This window comes from Varanus komodoensis, unplaced genomic scaffold (genome assembly GCF_004798865.1).
Source record: "Varanus komodoensis strain SLA01 unplaced genomic scaffold, ASM479886v1 scaffold13_1, whole genome shotgun sequence".
Taxonomy (NCBI): Eukaryota; Metazoa; Chordata; class Lepidosauria; order Squamata; family Varanidae; genus Varanus; species Varanus komodoensis.
Window position 1 is genome coordinate 12,182,037 of NW_025335408.1, and position 19,837 is coordinate 12,201,873.

Below are 19,837 nucleotides of genomic sequence, written 5' to 3' on the forward strand. Positions count from 1 at the left end.
CTGCCTTCAAACTGCTAGCTTAGCTACCACCGTGCAACGACATTTTGCTTTCCAGGGTATATTATCAGTCCAAGAGTTCTGGGGTGATCATGCCCATTCCAAAGCTTCCCTTTTTGTAAACCAGCCATTTCCAACAAACATCTGCTACTATATTCAGAAGTCCAGAAGTCCATTTGAATATTTTAAAGTGCAGCTGTCCACAGGTTCTCTGAATGCTGCTCTCCAGTTATATTAAATGGAGCAAATGGTGAGTTTTGTTTTCTACTTGCCACTGAACATGCAGTTGCCACTAAATGGAAAATAACCACTGAAATAGCAATCACCAACACAAAGGGAGCTACAGCTAGACAGACGAGCACGTGGTCCAAGACTGAGTCCTTGGATTCTCAAGTTAAAAGGTTCTTCCAGGAAGGAGAGGTGGAGGTAGTGCCATAAAAGATGGACAGATAGTCTGGCCTGAAATAAGGCAGCTTCCTAGGCTGCTATGTTCCACATATGAAACAATTAGAAAGAGATTTTCATGTCTGAATAAAGTTCCAGTCTATAGCACTTTGTTAAAGGAGCATAATCACCTTTATAAGCTTATAACTTTTCCTAATGCATTTTAAAACTTGTTTTGAACAAATGACCAACTTTATGACTTTCATTTAAAGAACTCTTTGACTGCAATCTTCAAAACTGCTTTTCACAGAAAACATTAAAGAGCAGGAAGGGGGAAAATACACTCAGAAAATCGGTCTTAAAACACATCTACCAAAGTTTCTGGATGGCATTTTAACAGAAGTTAAAGGCCTTTGAAGAAAATGTGAAACCCAGAGGTCAATCAAATCAACTCCAAACATATTTATCTTCCTGAATACCAGTCTGGCTATTTCAAACTGGAAGGCATGACGCTTTCCCCATACAGTCCCTTTGCTAACTGTATTCTCTAAAAATCAACTGAATTAAGTATACCTTACAACAACCTTCACCAACCCAGTGCTCTTCCAGACTGAGTGGACTACAGATCTCATCATCTACAGATAGAAGGCCAATGGTGTTCTGCTGGGTTTGGGTGGTGCCCAAGACATCTGAAGCAGTAGTAAGTCGGGAAAAACTATCCTACAATTTAAAATTCAGTAACCAAGGCATGGGGAATAAATGGTCTTCAGATGTTGTTGGACTGCAAGACCCATGGTTTCTCATCATTGGCTCTGCTGGCTAGGGATGATGAAGGGTGAAGTCCAGCAACATCTGAAGGGTCACACATTCTCCATTCCTGAAATAAACTGGAAGGATAAGCAAGCTTTGTGAAGACTGGTAACTAATTTTAAATCATGTATGTGTCTAAGTAGACAAACACAGCTCAGTTAATATATTCTTTGTATCCAACTTATCCCATAACAAACTTTAATAAAACCTTTGCATTTCAAAAAGTACATGTTAGAAGTACATGACATTTTGTATTAGAGCTGTGCTCAAATGGCCTCTCACAAATCTCCACTCTAGTTGTGAGCAGAGAATTTTGGGGAACAATTTCACTGAATTTCTTGAACAGGAGGAGAAATTTAGCAACAGTTGGCTGCTGTTATCAAATAGCTACTGTTTTGGCATCCTTGCCCCATGTTGTTTCCTCCTTGGCAATGCCCATACATAGAATTGTTCTGGGTTTTGTGGGGAGAAGGAAAGAAAAGGTCAGTCACCATTAATATTGGAGAAAATTCCTCAGAAATGTATTTTTTTACAATGTTTTAATTTTTATTGTTTTCTTAAAAGAAATAAAATACAAAAAAGAAGAAAATGTAAAGGATAGATTAGATTATCTTTCGTATTTTATACAATTTGACGGGGTAGGATGCCGCTAAGAAAAGGAAAATCTCAGTGCTTTTCTGAAAAAAAAAATCTGCGGGGAAGGCATTTTATAGTTCCTTTATAAAATGAATTATAGAAGACATTTGTATTTTTTCTGGTGGTGTTTTTGAGTTTATCATTGTGAAGTGACCAAGGGTACTGCATGCTTCCTGGAAAATCCATATGGAAGAAATGGCACAATGATAAATTCCCCAGGCTTTAATTGATTTTTGGAAGTCCTGGAAGTTACTGGCTGCCAGTGAAATGATTGTGCAATAAAAGACAGCATACCCACACACATTCCTTAACCACTTTCTAAGACAGGTAAGCAAAAGACCCCTGAACAAAACCCATGAAAATTTCTCCAACATTTCCTTTACTTTTGACTTTCCTTTGGAAAGCAATTTCTTTTGTATCAGACTAAATGAGAATGATTGAAAAAGATGTAGAAGAAATTTTCACAACAGCACTATTCATATTCTTCTCAGGAAGAGTACAAACCCTTTCCAAAGTCTGAATTAGTATCTTATTTGTTGAAGATTCTATACTAAGGATAATTGCAAATTCCTGTCAACTATAACCATGAATCCACAGTTACACCATTCCTTTGCAGTTCTTCAGAAATCTTCAGTAGGCTAGAAAGTAAAAAAAATAAACAAAGAACCAAAACACCCAGGGGATGGTGAAGAAAAGATGAGTTTTGCCATTTAGACCAGTCTTCAAATGCAGACTGCAGACTGAATGAATTCATCACTGATTGGAGCTGTGGACATAAGATTACACCCAGCATTCTTGGGTAATAAGCAATAGAAAAGCTCTCTATATTTTTTTTCATAGACCGACACTGTTATCTTCGTCTATTATTTATCAACTATACAAGTTCAAAATGTGGAAAAGTTGAATTGATTACCTGCTCTATAAGAAAATTACCACTCCAAGCTCACGGGGTATTTTTGATTTGTTCTCCGTGTTGACCTTGCCTTCCTGAAATATTAGCAATATCATCCAAACCGGTATCTTGTCAGGTATGTCTGTATATCTGTGAGTGTGCATGCACACATATGTGTTTGTGCTTTAAAAAGGTGCTGCTGCCAACTTTGGAAGACTGCTTCCCCAGAAAATGGAAGACACATCCTCACGGAGGAAAAAAAAAAAAAAAAATTAAGCAGCACTTACTGTGGTCTTGATGCTTCAGCTTGGTCTGTCTGGAGTTTCTCTCCTCCCTCCACTTCCATTGTGCAGTAGACAATACGGCTGGCAGCTAGTGACTTTAGGCCTTGAACTTCCATTATAACAATCTAAATAAGGAAAAGGGACACAGCAAATGTGTATTAACAGAATGGAGCAAGGAAGTGCATGGCTTACAGACCACTCTGAGAATTTTTTTTTTTCAATGAAGGCCATTATACAAATTTTCTGAAGCAATAATATAAGATGCTGCAGTATTAATCCTGCTATCAAAAACACACCCTGTCTCTTCTCCTGATCCTTGCAACTTCACAACAGATTACACTCGTGTACACATTAGTTATTCCTGTCAGCCACTTATGGTGATTGGTAACCATCAGTCACACCAGCCTATTGAATATGCCCTGCTTCTGCAAAGCGGCTTTCATGGACAGATCTTCCTCTATACTGAACAATGTATTGGGAATAAAATAAAAATGTACACTGGGCAGTTTTGGCTGCATGCACTGTGAACTGTACCAAACTAGGGTCCCCATTTGCCTGTACTAACCAGTATCTTTAGGTTTGATAGTGATTATCATCTTTTCAGCATCCAATTTCTAGTTTGCATGAAGAAGCCCCCAAATTATTGATATACCATAAAGCAAAGAAGCAAACAAACATAATTTTACTCTAAGTGTCATTTATGCAAAATGTTTTTAACAAAACATATAAATTATAGGAATCAACCATTTCTGCATTAAGATATAAAGTCTGCAGCATAAGGTAGGTGCAAAAACCATGCAATACAACTGAGCTTCAGGATCTGAACCAGTTTAAAAGAATTAACCATCGCTTGTATAGTATTTTTTCTAGATAACCACTTCATCTTTTTTTTAAAAAAACTATTTATTAATTGTGTGAAAATGTTACTCATCAGTGGACAGAATCAAATAAATTCTACATTTGGAACCCTAACCCCCTTTTTAAAACTTGATTTAGTAATTGACACCAGCATTCTCACTGTAGTCCTTAAATACAAAATGAAAAAACACACATTAGATAAAGTTGTAAGATGTGGCATGGCCATTAACAAATGTTAGAAATATTAATGGATGAAAATAAATATCTTCTTGTATTTAATTTATATTTCACTAAATTATCCCATAGCAATGTCTTAAATATAACTGGAAGTGCATATTTGGATACAATTCAGCAATTAAGAGGCTGAATGTCAATCTACAATTCTACATATGCAACTACAGCAATGTTTGGATGTGATGGATAAGAATAACGTGCACCATAATTCAACACAAACTAGGGAAAGCTGAGGCATATTATATTACATTAAAATTATATCTATGACTCAATAAGATACTTTCAAGTTGCAATTGTTCACTACAAAGCCCACTCTATCAGCATAACAATATTAAAACTCATCAGGTCAATACCTCAAGCATTACAGACAAGATTTACAGACTATGATATCTGAATATACCCTGATGATTCTACAGAGGTGGGCTTAAGAATCACTCTTGCTATTGCTATGGCTGTACAGAGCTGCTGTGTGTTGCCAAACCCTAAAACAGCATCATGTGTGTGTAGGAAAAGGTGCACTGCTGGGCTCCTGTCCATCCATCCATCCATCCATCCATCCAAGAAGATATTGCAATGGCATGGTGAAGAAGAACCATGGATCTCATCCACATTGGCAAATAGCCTTCAGTTTGAAATGGGCCCCCCATGTAGGTTCCCAGTTGCACAGAGCTCCCAGCTGCATATAACAGCACATGCTGTTATACCACTGTCTCCAGTGGAAACAATGAACTGGGTACTGAAGCATCAACCCACTTAATTGAAGAGTTTCTTATCTTTGAAGGTATGGAAATCGCTGCTGTGCAAACACCAAGCAAATTGTTGGCACAGAATGGGATTTCCCGCAAACAAGGCACTTTGCCAAACCTTTGACAGTATCTTGTTTGGACACTGTTGCTTTTCCGTTGCAACAGATACATGTGCACACCATGTGTAGATGTCCTCAATGGAAACAGGTGCACCATTGTTACAACCTGTCACCAAAGACACTGCGAAGCGGGCAGAGAAGGGAGCTGTTTTTCTCAAGGGAGCTGTTATTTCTCTTCCTCCTCCGCTGTTTTTGGGAAAACTGATAACGTTATAGCTCATTTACCACAGATGAAGCATCTATCAGTTTCAGTATATGTGAAAAGCCCCCCAGGATGAACTCTTTCTTCCCAGTTCTAAAAAGATTATTTGTCCAAGGGTGTTGGAGAATGGCATCTCCTTGTACGACTCAATCATTGTTCCTTTGCCATAAGCTACAGGCAGAATTGCATGTAGTGGGCATGAAACGGCAATGTAGAAACGTGGAGGACAATTCTCTTTTTAATCATTCAGACTGTTCTTTATGTATTAATCTGCAGTTCTCTTGAGTACTATTGCATAAAATATTTCATTTAAAAAAATACTCAACGGGTATTTAGTTCAAATGAAAAGGTCAAGGAGATTCTTTCTACAACTTGTAACTGAACAGACAAAGCAATCACGAGGGAAATACAAGAGAACAACAATCTGATGTCAACATAAATAGAAACCCAATCATATTTATTTTATCCATTCAATTTAAATGTCACTTTTCTACCAAGCAGGAGGCACTGAAGGCAGCTCATTAAAAAATAATGGGAAGAAGGTGGCTATTGCCGAGTTTTGAAGAATCATACCTCCTGCATCTGATTCTCTACATAAGCCTGAGGAGGACTTGATTTTTTGATGGGCCACCCTCTATATCAGGGGGAACCCTGGCACCCCTTTCAATCATTTATTTATAATATTTGCATCCTGCCTTTTTTCTACAAGAAATTCAAGCCAGCTTATACAATCCTCCTTCTCAGTATTTTTCTTCACAATCGTCCTTTAAAGCAGGTTTAAATGAGAGTTTAGTAACTAGCCCAAAGGACCGCAGTGAGCTTCATGACCAAATACAGAATGAGAACCTGCTCTTCCAAGTCCCAGGCCTACACTCTAACCACGACGACTCACTGGCTTTTGGCTTAACCTTGGCCTGAGGACGCAGTTTCTCCCATGCAGCTTCTCCTGTCCCTCAGCCATGCAGGAGCAAAAGTCTGAGCCAACTGATACTGACTCTTTAGAAATTGCAACAGAGCCACTGAGAAACTTGGCTCTTCCAGAGTTAAGCACTCAGTTGACTGCAATCCTTTGCTGGGACAACAGCCCCTCATGCCTTCACTTCTTGCAGTGTATTAGCCAAGATTCACACTTGACTCCTGCCATGCCTGCTGTAACCCAGAGGAGACAATAAGCACTGTGTTTCACTAGACTTTCCCTGGGCCTCATGCCTAGCAAGGACAGGATGCATCCTAAGCAGGGTTCACATTCTATTGCAGGGGGGTACCATCATTTGCTATGGTTATTCAAGCTGTCTCCAATCACAATGAATCGATTTCCATGTCACAGTAAGCCATGGTGGGTTGGTTGTTCGCTTGCTAATCAAGGTTACTCTTGACCGATGATGAAGCTCTCTGTGGCTTGTTGTGACTTGTTCCGCCCTAAGTCCTCCAACCTGCTCCCAGCATATATCCCACTCATCTTTTGCACCACTCTTATTTTTGTATCCCCATGGAGGGAATTTTTTCTGGCTTCCTGCCCACTCTGATTGCAACTGCCTTCTGGAATGTTTTTCTACACTTTTTTTTTGGGGGGGGGTGTTTCAGAAATATGCAGATACCCTTGGTTTTTTAAAAAATACTTTTTCTGTTGCATGTGCACACTTGCAAACTACAGAAAAATTATATGAGAAACTTGTTCGCAAGTATTAGTGGAAAGCAAGCAGGGATGGAGGTTTCTGGCAGCACTAGCAAGACTGTATGGAATGACCAGGCTTTTTGCAACTCCTGCCAGGCAGCTTCACGGTGTGTGCCAAGCCGTCACTGCAAGACAAACCACTGCATTCACATGCCAGAACAAATCACACTGAATTGCTGTAAACGACACTAGCAAAAACACCACTCACAACCCACTGCGGCTTACCATGATGAGCCATCTAGGTCAGTATGTCGTTTCATTTCCAGTACAAAATTGATGGTCAAACAAACACACACAGCCTCAAAATGACTAAGGGGCAGCAAAAAGCCACCCCTCACAACTGTGTTTAAATGGATCCTAATCATCAGCTATGTAAACTGTGGGTAGTGTTGAGATGCTTTTGCATTTGCAACTTTCTTGTGTTATCATTTGCTTAGTAATGTGATTCCAGGAGGACAAGTTGAGGCATGATAAGGTGTGCACAAAAGAGGGCGGGCAGTGCTCCTTCAGGTATTAAGCTATGTGTCATCCCTCAACTACTCTGCTCCTGGGTGTGCGAGGATGCCTGAAACAGCATGCATTCTTTTCCCATCCCACATTTCCAGAACATGGGGAACAGCAGAACCCACAGGTAGGACTTAGAATGTCCTGGACTTCTCCAACACAAAAAGCACCACACCTGAGAGCATGGGGTGATCCCAGGCACTGGTTCACTGCTTGAGCACTGATGAGATGGGCAAATGAAAATGAGAAGGACACCAGGAGAAAGTAACAACATGGTTATCTTGAAGCACAAAACTCTGCGAACAGCTCAGGAAAACACACTTATCTCTTGGACTGCAAACTGAAGCATGCCTTTAATGTCAAAAAAGGAAAGAAAGTCTGGGTCAGATAGCAATAGCTTGGGGAATATTGGTGTAATAAGGCTGTGGTCATGTAATTTGTTGCTAGCATGAGTAGAAATCTATCAGAAGGAATCTATTTCTCTCTCCTCACATAATGCTATCCCTGTTTCCCTTTTTAATTAATGAGCATTTGTCTCTAAAACGATTCCTCCTTGTTAACAAAAAGACCTGAATGATACTCCCAGGACTATCATATTATATCTCTACGGCTTACTGAAAGTTTGCAATTTGATCCTGTGTTGCCTTTCTGAACTCCAACCAGTGAGGAGCCAGAGCCATAAAAGCACCCCCTCTCACTGCTTTCAACCATTTTGATTTGGACAGTTGTAAATAAGTCCCTTCATAACAACCTGTACCCCTTGTCATGGTACCACCATCTGTGGTGGGAATGCCTGGAAATACATGGCTTTCACCTTATGAAACGTTACTGCAATCTCATCCTGAACTTTAATCCTTGATTGAATAGCAATTTTGAACACATGCAGCCTCACAGCTTCTGACACACTTACCTTCATTTGCAATTAGATTTATAGATTGGATTTATGAACTGCAAAGCATCTTACCCTTTGAAGAGTAACACAGAAAGGGGGGCAGGGGAGAAAAAGTTTGCATTCTTTTAAAAAGCTTATGGCCTACAAGGTATGTTTACAAAACAACCCCTGACCCAGCAAGACAGAGATGCTAGAATTTATGTTTTCACATCTTAAAGCTACTCTAGTTGGAGCAAGATCCTTCTACCTGAGTTCAGGCGACACTGTAGTCCTGAATGACACACAGTCACAGTCTCTAAAGTGAGGGTTGGTTTGGGGTTTTTTTAAGGAGGGATGGCAGGGACCCTCAAGGGAAGAGGAAGGAAAGAAAATGATGAGTTGTGCAAACTGTCTTCCAATTAGGAAAAGTTGACAGAGCATTTTTAAAATTAGTTTATCTTTAATTCTACTAATAAAACTATCAATTGCAATATCTGTAGATTTTTTTTCTTTTGTCATTTACATGATCTGTATACTTCTTTTGTATGTAACAAAATTCTCAGAAGTGATGAACAATATCAGAAAGAAAAGAAATCAAAATACAGAATTAAAAGATTTAAAATCTGACTGTGGCTTGTCAAATAATTGAGAAGAGGAAATAGATTTAACCAAACAACACACAATCTTATACATAAACCTGTATGTAGGCTTTATCAGTGAACTGAAAACTGATTGAAATGTGAAGAAATGGTACAAAGCACAAACCTTCTTGGAATGCACCACTTCAAACATCACCTTTCTCAGCTGCAGTCTGAACTCTCTGCTGACACACTTCCAAAAATGCACAAACTTTGACCAGCCATGGTATCCCACTAAATGGCAGTTGAAAATCAGGATGATCCCCCTATTCCTGGCCCCAATATTATATATACAGACACACATACAAATGATCTTCTACTTGCAAACTGAAGTGACATAGCAGTTGATTCAGCCCTTCCTAAACTATGTCAAGGAACAGACAAGGAGAAAAACAAGTAAGATGGAACAATGTAAGAAAACAGCATCTGATCAAACAATCATCTTTATTCTCTTGGATTATTACAAATAGTGACAGTCTCTTTACAAAGGTAATGTGACATCTACACAAATGTTGAGCTGCATAATCTAGGTTTACGTGAGAATTTTTGCCATCAACAGCTGCAGAGACTAACATTCAGAGCCATGGGACCCCTGAAACTGCCTGAGAAAGATTTTAAAAAAGCACCATAGAGTTCTGCCAGCAAATAATTCTCAAATCTTGACTGCACAAATAGCGCTGCTTTAGAAATTCTGAAAGTAAGCATAACATTGAGTAATCCCAAAGAAATGGAATATCCATGAGTAATTTAAACTGTCAAGAAATATTACAAGATATGTATGCTTACCTCTAAAGTGAATGACAGCACCACATCAGATTTTGACAGCTGAACCTCATTTTCATCTCCTATGTCCAAGAAAGCAGAATTCTGTGATCGTTTTAACTTCTGTAGTTTAAATTCTGGGCCACCTTTAGAGACCGGAAGACTCTCCAAATTTGCCATTAGCAAATTCACCGAAGACCGCAATTCTTCTATATACATGTGCTCCATTTCTTTTGATATAAACTTTGGAAATTTTCTCTCCTTGAAAATGTTTTTGAAAATTCAGAGTATTAGTTATTGTTGAATCACTAAACACAACCCTGTTTATTTGGCATTCACTCTTAAATAACTATAAAAACTTACCCTAAACATTGGTAATTTGAGCTGAATCTAGTGTCTTTCCCAACTCTGGGTAAGGGTCTTTTTCTTTGCTAGGTCTTTAGGTCTTTATGCATGTGCCTTTTCTTTCTTCTTCTAGAACTGCATGCATTAAGTGTGCCCTTCTAATACTTTTCTGTCAATCTCACAGTGGCCAATTTAAGTATTTTGTTATTTCTTATGTGATTTTATTTTATTGCATTTTAAGTGTGTATATTGCTCCTTTCCATAATTCCATTATTATTTTTTAAAATAATCAACTCTTTCAAAAAGCATTTTATCACTGTGGGGATGCTAACAACACTAGGAAGGCCATTATGTTAATAGTAGCAGCTTGGGATGTTACACAGGTGGAGTGTTTTCCGTTCCTTTTAACACTTCCTCTCCTCACCTGTTTTTCCCTGCAATTCCATGAAGAGATATTGTAAGAACAATATTTCTGTTGGAATCAATCGAAAGGCATACAAAAACGATGGCTATGCTCTCTGTATTCAATTGATTTGTATATTAATCCATGCATACTCCTGCACAGCACACCTACACACATTCCTTAACCACCTTCTAAGATAAGTAGTTCAGGGATCGTTTGTTTACATAACTAATCATATTCCTGACAGCTCACCCATCTCATAAATCAGCCTTCATCAGATGTTTTGATTTTAACTTCTATAAGCCAGTAACGTTGAGAACTATACTCCAAAACACCTGCTGGGAGAGTGGGAAGGCTCTCCTAAAGGGAGTGCATCTTCTTAAGATTTGGTTTAAAGGATCAGGAGAAATTGGTACACCTAATAGGGGATGCATTTCATCATATACATACCTTATAGAAACGTGCCAACTTTAATATCACTGCCTGTAATTTAATTAATGTTTTATTTATGTTTTAAAAACCCTTAAAAGATTTGTAGTTAAAGCATCACACTTAACAGAACTTTAACCTTCTTCACTAATCCACAAGAGGCACAAATTTAGTACATCGAGCATTTCTCAAGAGCTCCCCAGAAATGTGTATCTTTCTGTATTTAAGAGAAGTAAAGATACTGCATAATTTTCACAAATGAAACATTCTGCTCGAAAGCAATCTGTCTTTGACTAACCGACAATAAGCTACAAAGGATGTCTCTATCACACTCTACTTTTAATCCCCACAGAAGCACATCACTGGCTCAGTTGGTGACATGCCCACCCGCCCCTTAAGATCTGCAGCAGAGGCCCTGCTCCAGGAACCCTCCTTGAAGGAGGTTAGGAGAGTACATACTTGGAGGAGGGTCTTCTCTGCAGTGGTTCCTGGCTATGGAATGCACTCCCCAGAGAGGTCCACCTGGTGCTGACATTATATACTTTTCGGCATCAGGTCAAGACCTTTTTATTCTTCTGTACTTTTAATGTTTGATATTTTAACTATGTTTTATGCTCAGTTCATGGATTATTTTGTATTATTTGGGTATATATGTATTTATTATATTTGACTTATAAGACATCTAGAGACCTGCAGGGTATTGGACAGGGTAAAAATACCCAAATAAATAAATAAATACAATTGTCCATGCAAGCTTATACTAGGTGCTTTATGCATGTTCCTCTAAGAACCTTAGCAAAGCCTCAGACTTGTTCATGAATGCTGCTCTTTCCTCCTTCCACACTTTTACACAGTCTGCTGCTAAGTTTAATTTTACTCACCCACTTTACATATGAACCGAGAATTAAACAGCAGCAGCAAGTATTCTACTCAACCACTCAGCAAGTCAACAAACAACCCTAGATGGTTTTGCCGGCTTGTGTAACAATCTAGAGTTTGTTTTAAGCAACAATTCCTGCTTTTTATTTAACAAGAAGCCAGGAAACTCTGCAAGAGTCCTTCTGGCTGGATACATGAAAGACAGGGAGGTTTCTCTTGGGCTCACAGAGGCCTGTGCATGTAACATCAGCTCCTGATTTATTATACAAAAACTGCCCATGAAGTAATAGGCTTGGGTCAGATTTCTCAAGAAATGGTATATGTTCTTCTGTACATTTTCATAATTTTCAATGACAGGTGGATTAAAAAATGAAAGAATCTGAATGCCAAAAATAAATACTTTTGAAAAACCCTGTTCATTGCAATTACTTTAATCTCAGGGACCTTTATGTTCTCAAGACTGACATAATGCACCTGTTCCTTCAACCATGAAATTTGTGATTCCAAATATTAGCTTTAAAAGGCTTTAAACACTCTCCATCTTTTAAACAGCACAGTTGACATTTCCATTCCAGAGTCTGGAAACTGACATAGAACCTTTCAAGATGGAAGGCACTGCAGAGAATGAATTTAAAAAGAATACAAGAAAAATGTTTTCTTACATGCCTGTGGTTCTGTAAGAGCACACCCCTGAGTCATATCTTTCTCTTCTCTTGTCTAAACACAGTGCTGGTTTAGGTCTAGTGGCCATCTCTGACTTCCACACTCTTTGCCACTCCTACTCCCCCATCTTGCATTCTTGCATGCCTGGGATCTGAGCAAACCATACCTTGCCATGCTGTTGTAATTCGCAATTTATGGCTTCTGCCTGCCCTAGAAAACAGAATGGGAGATCATGTTTCCAATTCTGATTTACAGGGCAAAGGACAAATGGCATGCCATTGATTCCATAATGGGAATTTTTGGTTTGCCCAAATCAGGAGGTGCAGGAGGGAACTGATAGATAAGGGATGGGGATCGCTCACAAATCCCATGGTCTGACCCAATGGCCAAATCTCAGTTTAGCCTTTATACCTGAACCAGTCTACTGGTGGTTTAGATGTTTGCAATTCTGCATCTGTTCACCTGTGAGTAAGCACCACTGAACAAAATGGAACTTACTTCTGAACAGACATGCATAAGATTGCAGTGTAAAGGGTTTTGAATTAGCTTTAATATATTTTATTGAATTATAAAATAATTTTATAAAGTTTATTTATTTTTATTTCTTATAAACCACCTGGAGCCTATGGGAATGGGATGGTATATAAAATTGAGTACAACTGCCTTTCTTTTCAATGAGGTAAACAGTGGAAGCAGCTAGGTCTTCTGCAAGGTATTAATGTGTAGTGTAAATAAGCAACTATTATTTCCAAAAAGGATATGAACATGTGGCCATCCAAATGTTGTTTGTCATTTCAGCCATCGGCCACAACCAACTATGAATAAAAGTCAGGTATGATGGAAATTGTGGTCCAGTAATATCTGGGGGTGGGGGCACAATTTTCCTATCCCTCACTTACAACTTTATTTCCAAAATAATAAATATTATTATATTTCAGTCTTAATAAATATGCTACAGAGCAGGGGTAGGTAATGTGGAGTACAAGACAACAATGTGCCCCCAGACACCTTTATGGGTGCCCACCATGGTGCCCTGCCCCTCACATTTTCCAAAAAATTAATTTTCTTATTGGCAGCTGGGCTTGCCGTGAATAAATTATTATTGGTGCTGAAAACTGTGAGTTCAAATGAATTGTTTATTGTTTTGAGCCTCAGATCAATTCTGCCGTATATTGCGTCTTTTGGTCAGATTACTCGCGCTTTTTCAACACCTCTCATGGCAGCCGTTTGAGTTTGTGCCCAGGACGGGTTCTCAAATTACCAATTGTGTCTATGGCCGCATAAGAATGCCACATCAGTGCTAGTATATTATTTATACAGTGTCATCTGCCACTTTACAGAGTATCACAAGCAAAATTAGACAGGTCCTTGACCCACAGAGAGTGGGGAAGAAAACAGAGGATGGGCAGACAGAGACAAGCAAAGAATGAACGTCAGAAAATCCATTTAAATACATATCCAGGAAATTCTGCTTAAAGAGTTACTCCCACAAAATCCAGTGGAACTTATTCCCAAGGAAGCATACATAGGAGTACTATGTTAAAGATACTGAGAAATATTCTACTCCCCCAAGCTAGAAACAGAAATGCAAACTTACTTTTGCCATTTGATCAGCCATTTGGAGGCGCCCATCAAGTTCACGTCGAATCTGGGCTGCTTGCTCATCTGCATTGTCCAGCTAAATAAAGAATGAAAGGGTGAGAGAGGGAAAGAAATACCAGACCCAGAAGTAAAATACTTATAGAAATTTTCTAAATAAATAAATAATGCATACAACATTTGCATTAACAAACTAGAATTCGGTCTCTAGTTAGCTAAGATTCTGCTCCTTATTGTATCAACAAAAAAAGGAAACTCAATCATGTAAACTCATTTTGTAGTCAATGACAGAGTTAAATATCAAAGAGTGACATAAAATGAAATGCTGTATGAAATGCCACATGGGAACAACTTCTGCAGACAGTATACTGTATATTCTGTAATAAAAGTAACTCTAAAAATCATTAATAAGATTAAGCACAATTCTTCACTAAAAATTTTGAATTCTACAATCTGAATTTCACAAACTAAAGATAATTTGTATAGCATTATTCTCCTGCAAGTGATGCATAAAATGAAAATGCATACAGTATATAACCCCCACAACCCTTCTTGCCCTTCCCCAGCTTCTGAAATTTCACTAGTCATTACAAACCTTCAAACTTATCTTCAGGGCTAAAAACAATATTTTTTAAACAAAATAGTATGCTGATTTTTGATTTTAATTCAACTAGACTATTTTATAAGCTGCACATAATTAATTATAGCTGTATTATTATGCAAAGCTGCATTATTCCAAAATACAATTTAATTAGGCATCTTAATGATATATAGTCACTGTATATTTTCTAAATCATAATATATTGCTAAATAGAAATACAGCGGGCAGGTTTGCATGCCCTGCCAACCTAGACTGGCAATAAGCCTTGGTTGAGTGGGTCTTGTGAGAATAAGCCACAGTGTTCCTGACAGATGACTAGGCTCACCATTGGTTGTCACTCCTGTCCTTCTGCCAGCAACTCGAAAGACTTCACATCTGAAGTTGCTCTCTCTGCTACAATTAGGAGCCATTTTGGCTCACTGATGCTTTTGAGAGTCCATCCAAGTACCCATGTGGTACAGCCCCCCACCCATTTTTAGAGGGTACTGGAGTGGACGAACCTCCATATTCCAAGAAAAAAGGGTGGACTGCACCTTTTCACTTCTAGAGTACTCAGAATATCAAGAATGGGTGGAACGATGGGGGAACATAAGCAGGAAGTGGACACAACCAAGTAAGTCTCTTGATTAAATTGTTCCAGATTGCTATGGCAAGACATATTCTCAGCTTGGTTCCCTGTTGTAAGACCCAGGGCATGGGCAGCAGAAACCCGGAGAGAGGCACTAGGACCCAGATAATACAATCAGTAAGCTATATGGTTGTCCTTAACTGGTGTCTGGCTGGAGTGATGGGCTGGATGAGGGCTAATAAATTGAGACTTAATCCAGACAAGATGGCGGTCCTGTTGGTAGGTAGTTCAACTCTCTAGGTAAGTGATCTTTGCCCTGTTCTGGACGATGTTGCACTTCCCCTAAGAGACAGGGTGCATAGTCTGGAAGTACTCCTCAACCCAGAGTTATCCTTGGAGTTCTAGGTGACTACTGTGGCGAGGAGCATTTTCCCTCAGCTTTGGCTGATCCATCCACCACCCCCTTACTTGGATGAGCAGAGCCTAGCAATGGTGACCAATGTGCTGGTAACCTCCCAATTGGACTATTGTAAGGTGCTCTATGTGGGACTGCTATTGAAGACAGTCCAGATACTTTAATTGGTTCAGAACAGAGCAGCCAAGTTGCTCCATGGACCAGCAGATATGCACACATAATGCCGGTCCTGTACCATCTGCACTGGCTTTCAGTTGAAGTCAGGGCCCAATTTAAGGTGCTAGTGATGACTTATAAGGCCCTAAACAGCTTAGGACCTGGACATTTGAAGGAGCACCTCCTCCCTTATATACCTGCTCAGCCTCTAAGGTCTGTAGCGGAGGTCCTTTCCTTCTTTGAAGGAAATCAGAAGAGTGGCTCCCTGAGAAGGGCCTTCTCTGTGGTGGTGCCCTGGCTATGGAATGTATCACTTCTCCCCAGAGAGGTGAGCCTGGTGCTGACGCTTTTTTCATTTCCTATTTTACCAGAATTTTAAAATGTTAGTATTGTTTTTAACATTGATTTATATGTTATCGTGATGCTTTGTCTTATTAACTTAAGTTCTTGCCACCCTGAGGCACTGTAAAGGGTGGGATACCAAAAAATTTTAAATAAGTAAAACATAACCAAAGCCCAGTCACCAGCCAAATCCAAATCATTCTGCATAGCAAACCAAGGTCAAGTCAGGAGTAAACAAAGCATACTCCAGATGGCAAAGCATAGTCAAAACAAGCCAGCGGTCAGGAGCCAAGAAGATAGCACAAGGACAGGAATACTGCAGGAGCAGAATCAAGGTCCAGGAGCAACAGCAGACAGGAACCAGACACCACAGAAAGCTTCAGCTTCTGAAGAGAAGAGCCACTTCTTAAATAGCCCTTCCCTCAGAGTTCCCAGGTGGTCTTCATGAAGGCCCTGCCAACTGCTCTTATTCTGGCATTTGGCCAGCAGGAGGAGACCCAAAGCTGCCCAGATCCTGACACTTGTATTCCTGGATAGATGACAGTAGCCTTATGGCCACTGTCCTTCAGGCATCAAGGAGCCATTATATATATCACATCACTTCATTTTACAAGTCCAGCATCTAATGTTTCCAGAGATCAAATCACTGATCCACTATTCTAGACTTGGAACCTTTCAATGCAATTTTGTTAGATACTTAATGCATTTCTGAATTCTATATTTTTTCTTCTTGATTTTATTCCCATTTCACTCTGCTTTCCTACAACTTCTGTAACCTCACTATGGCCAGAGATATGGCAAAACTAAACATCTGGAAAAGAATGCATCATGGAGGATGCTTGTGCTAGCTTTTCTGATTCTCCTGTAAGCATGTGCACGGCTGAATCAGATCAGAACCATGGAGTTTGAGAGGAGGGGTTTAAAATATCCATCCAGCCCAGTGTGGGCATGAAATTCCACTATCCTTGTCCCTGGGAACATATTAGAGTGAAAATAAAAGGGAGAAAGTTTCTATTGAAGTTAATAGAGCAGCCACATCTAACAACGAGCTTCCTTAGTAATGCAAATGATTCCTAATTACCTTACATCATAAATTTTCATTTGTCACTTTTAAAAGTGATAGGTTAGGAAGAAGAATCACAATTTATACACTGCAATTCTAAACAGAGCTGAAGGTTTGGTGATTGCAGTCTAACAAGGGAAGCGATATCGACTTCCATGTATCGTATAATCATTTTTGCAATAAACTCAAACTCGAGACTCTTGACTGTAGCTCGATTTTTATGTACGAGCTCTGTCTGAAATAGGTGCTTACTAAATACTAGATTAAATCTGCTGAAAGGGAGGATCCACCCATCCATTCACCCACCCACAATGGCACCACTTGGACTGTGACTACTGCCCTTTAGCTTAATTTGTATTGCAGTATACCTTGTCCTACACATTTAAAACATCAGAAATAAATATTAACAAGAACATTTAGCATTTCTGGCAGCCCCAATATGGTGCCCATGGTTGACGATACACTTATAGTGATTGGTGTCCTCAGAAGACTCCGCTGGTCTCCCTGCCCCAATAGCTGAAACTACATGGCCATACAGTGCCCATCTGCTTCTCTATTTCGCCCATCTACCCCAGGCTTGTAACAACTGAAAAGCCAAATGGAAAGTCCATTCTTGCATACTTGCAGCCAACCAGAATTAAGAAGCAATACAGCATGGTGGAGATACCTGTTAAAAGGAGAAATGCATGGCACTGCTGCTAAGGGAGTTAAAATTAACTTAAGAGGAATTACATTTAGAATTGAATTGGAAGGTAATTAATTCACAGGGGACTACTTTAGGTATGCCTGTTTGTTTTATTATGCATACACATGTTCAGACAGACAGCTGGTATAGTGGCAGGTTTTGTCAACAAAAAGTGGCCTATTCTTCCAGTTCCAAGATGTGAATATCCCAGCCCTCGGTGCCAGGACTGTAGAAGTCCTATAGCATTAAAAGAAAACCTCTTACATTTATTTCTGCACACATTTTCTGAAAACAAGATCTTGATTCATTAGATGCATAAACAGCACAAGTATTGGTAATTATATAAACATGGGGGTACATACTGAAACACTTAGGCTAGCAATTAAATGTATAGCATAGTTTGTTCATGGTTCTTCATGTACACTCATATTGTACCTTTGCAATCCACCTAAGTTTACAATACATTTTGTGGCTGACCTTGCTCCCTGGCAGTCATTTTGTGGTTGTGCCCATGACACTTTCTGAAAATTCCCAGTGTGCCCAAGGCATACAAAGCTTGGTGCCCTGATGTAGCTTCTGCCGTACTGATATAATTACTAGACCTTACAGAAGTAGAAAAGCAGGTTCTATCATGAGAATCTGGTTTCACACATGAAAATATTCTTTCATTCTCATATTATCCTTGAATCTCAATCTCAGTGGTGTCTCTAAGCCATGGGCAGATTTCTATAATATCAATATGATAATAGTTTTGCTAGTACAATGATATCACAATATGAATATTTCATTTGACTGCACCCACAGAATGGCAGAAGCTAGTGGGAGCCAATTAGAAAATGGCAGAATTGTGATACAATGCTGGGCTGTAGTTTAGAATAGGCCTAGCTTTTCCACTCCTGCCTTCCAGCCTCACTTGGTTCCCTTCTGATGCAACCATGAAGAAATTGGAAGCATTTTAGATTACATAGTAATTAGCAGGTGGTCAAAACTGTAAACTGCACTTAACTGCTATGGCTAGTAAAAATAAACCGACCTAATAAAATATTGTTTCAAGTTGGTTTGTTTCAACTAACCATAATTAAAATTAACCAAAGTCTGCATGTGGCTAAACCACATGGAAAGCTGCAGTTAATCAAAATAACTACTGAATTCCTTGCGGCTGCCCTGAAGTTGAGCACATGAGCTAGGAGGAGGCTAGGTTCATTGTCAGGATGCTAAAATATGATTTAGCAATACATTTGAACCAGCCATAATAAAATTAATAGAGCAACAAGAGATTCAGTACATTTATTGCTTAAGAACTCTATTGTAGAATGTGACTATACTGCCTAGTATTCTAAGAACTCTCTAATAAACTTTATAATATAACTTCTGTTGGAACTGAGCTCTCTTCTTACATAATATAGTTTTTAAAGGTCACTCCCTCGGATTCACAATCATAACTAGAAGGCACTGGAATGCTTAACTGAAATGCTAAGGCCACCCCACCCAGAGATAAGTTAGGTGACCAAGCAGAAACAGACCATTTCAAGTTCCATGGGAAAGTCAGCTGAGCATTCAGAGAAATAGATGGGGTGGATTAACATTATCAGTCCAATTTTATGGCAACAGATAAAAATAAAAACTGATTGAGAAGTGTCAGACAGACCCAACCATTTGCCTAAGTTAACAAGAACCACACTGAAGATGGAGACAACTCCTTTTGGTTTGGAAGTGAGGAGAGGTACTTAGTTTGGAATCAACTCTGTATCAGTAAGCTGTACAGGAAGTCTTCTATGTGTGAACGAGTTCTGTTGCAAAAGCATGTTTGTAAATCCAATTTGTTCACTAAATCCAACAAAGTTAGCTTAGGTACCCAAGTAACACAATCAGCTATATAGTACTGTACTGTAATAGGTTTATAAAGACACTGGAAGACTTCCGTTGATGTCATTGGAGGGCTTCCAGAAGTTATACTTCCAGGTACGTGGCAGTGTGGAAGTGCACCCAAGTTGTTCGCCTGATAGGTTCTTCCTTGTATGGCGTTACCATTAGGCTGACGCAACCTGTGTTACGCTTTGCTGGACTCACCACTCTC

The 19,837-nt window shown here is 39.2% G+C and overlaps 1 protein-coding gene across 2 annotated transcripts in view; it reads right to left on the minus strand.

The window, feature by feature from the left end:
* The window catches only part of CADPS2 (calcium dependent secretion activator 2), a 357,625-nt gene that overhangs the window by 228,824 nt on the left and 108,964 nt on the right, over positions 1–19,837 (minus strand). For both annotated transcript variants that reach the window (XM_044422997.1, XM_044422995.1), the window contains exons 4-6: positions 13,929–14,009; positions 9,637–9,873; positions 3,007–3,128 (exon numbers count right to left, since the gene is read on the minus strand). In XM_044422997.1, coding sequence (XP_044278932.1) covers positions 3,007–3,128; positions 9,637–9,873; positions 13,929–14,009 — 440 coding nt within the window. The remainder of the gene's footprint in view (positions 1–3,006; positions 3,129–9,636; positions 9,874–13,928; positions 14,010–19,837) is intronic.